The sequence below is a fragment of the Acanthisitta chloris genome, unplaced genomic scaffold (assembly GCF_000695815.1).
Source record: "Acanthisitta chloris isolate BGI_N310 unplaced genomic scaffold, ASM69581v1 scaffold8125, whole genome shotgun sequence".
In the NCBI taxonomy this organism is placed as follows: domain Eukaryota; kingdom Metazoa; phylum Chordata; class Aves; order Passeriformes; family Acanthisittidae; genus Acanthisitta; species Acanthisitta chloris.
In genome coordinates this window covers 26,022-27,826 of record NW_008672015.1, presented here as the reverse complement: position 1 = coordinate 27,826, position 1,805 = coordinate 26,022, and the positions used below count along the sequence as shown (strand labels likewise).

At 46.8% G+C, this 1,805-nt stretch overlaps 1 protein-coding gene across 3 annotated transcripts in view; it reads left to right on the top strand.

The window, feature by feature from the left end:
* Positions 1-528: 528 nt before the first annotated feature.
* Positions 529-1,805, top strand: part of LRRC8A (leucine rich repeat containing 8 family, member A) — a 5,762-nt gene continuing 4,485 nt past the window's right edge. Inside the window, exons 1-2 of one of the 3 annotated variants that reach the window (XM_009074338.1) lie at positions 529-697; positions 749-1,805. The exon at positions 749-1,805 is cut by the window's right edge and continues 865 nt beyond it. In XM_009074338.1, the coding sequence (XP_009072586.1) occupies positions 529-697; positions 749-1,805 (1,226 nt within the window). The other 2 variants (XM_009074337.1, XM_009074335.1) reach the window with 2 other exon arrangements.

Sequence of the window (1,805 nt, the reverse complement as noted above, 5' to 3'; positions counted from 1 at the left end):
GGATCTTTTTCCTTGTCCCTGCACTTTGAGAACCACACAGATACACACAAACCCCAGAATTTTTATGTAAAAGCAGTAAAAAACTCATGACAACTATGCTCTGTGTGTGGATTCTGAGGTTTATTCCAACCCCTTAACATACTATGATTTTATCACATCTAGCAGTGATTTATTCCTGAAATAAAATCCCTAAATAAAACTGTAATTGTCCAAATCCTGGTCTGGTCAAGGCAGTTGCAGTCTGCCCTGTGAGCTTCTTTAAGTGTGTCTTGCCCCACAGACTTAAGTCCCTTCTGAGGATTTGTGACAATTCATCCATCAAGGAAAACTGCAGCAAACTTCGTCCTCAGCTGCGGCAAATGACTCAGAGGAAGCCTCGTTCATTTGTCTGCCAGTGACTCGAAGTGGTGTCTTGGCTAATTTCAGGCTTGCTGTGCCAGCACTTAACAAGAGTTTGGTGATGCCCTCTTGAAAAGCAGAACAGTTTAAGCTAGTGATGTGTGTTTGTGGTTTCCTCTCAGGTGAGTCATGATTCCAGTCACGGAACTGCGCTACTTCGCTGATACTCAGCCAGCCTATCGCATCCTGAAGCCGTGGTGGGATGTCTTCACTGACTACATCTCCATCGTCATGCTGATGATCGCAGTGTTCGGAGGGACCCTGCAGGTCACCCAGGACAAGATGATTTGTTTGCCCTGTAAGTGGGTTACCAAAGACTCGTGCAATGACTCTGTCAGAGGTTGGACAGCAGCAACCCCGGAGCGTACCTACTATAACACTAGTCTGGTTCCCTCTGCTGAGGGCCCCACGGGGATCCGATACGATCTGGACCGGCACCAGTATAACTATGTGGATGCAGTGTGCTATGAGAACCGTCTGCACTGGTTTGCCAAGTACTTCCCTTACCTGGTGCTGCTCCATACCCTCATCTTCCTGGCTTGTAGCAACTTCTGGTTCAAGTTCCCAAGGACCAGCTCCAAGCTGGAGCATTTTGTGTCTATTTTGCTTAAATGTTTTGACTCTCCATGGACAACGAGAGCGTTATCTGAGACAGTGGTGGAAGAGAGCGATACCAAACCAGCATTTGGGAAAATGAATGGCTCCATGGACAAGAAATCCTCTACAGTCAGTGAGGATGTGGAAGCCACTGTTCCCATGCTGCAGAGAACAAAGTCTCGCCTTGAGCAGGGGATTGTGGACAGGTCTGAGACTGGTGTCTTGGACAAAAAGGAAGGTGAACAAGCCAAAGCACTCTTTGAGAAAGTGAAGAAGTTCCGTACACATGTGGAAGAGGGAGATATAGTTTATCGCTTGTACATGAGGCAAACCATCATCAAAGTCATCAAGTTCATTCTGATCATTTGTTATACTGTTTACTATGTCAACAACATCACCTTTGATGTGGACTGTAAGGTGGACATCGAGAGCTTGACTGGCTACAGGATGTATCGCTGTGCTCATCCTTTGGCCACTCTCTTCAAAATCTTGGCCTCTTTCTACATCAGCCTGGTGATATTCTATGGTTTGATCTGCATGTACACGCTGTGGTGGATGTTGAGGCGATCGCTCAAGAAATACTCCTTCGAGTCCATCCGGGAGGAGAGCAGTTACAGTGACATTCCTGATGTGAAAAATGACTTTGCTTTCATGCTCCACCTGATCGATCAGTACGATCCCCTCTACTCCAAGCGCTTTGCTGTCTTCCTGTCAGAGGTGAGCGAGAACAAACTGCGGCAGCTGAACCTCAACAATGAGTGGACTTTGGAGAAACTTCGCCAGAGGATCACCAAAAACTCTCAGGATAA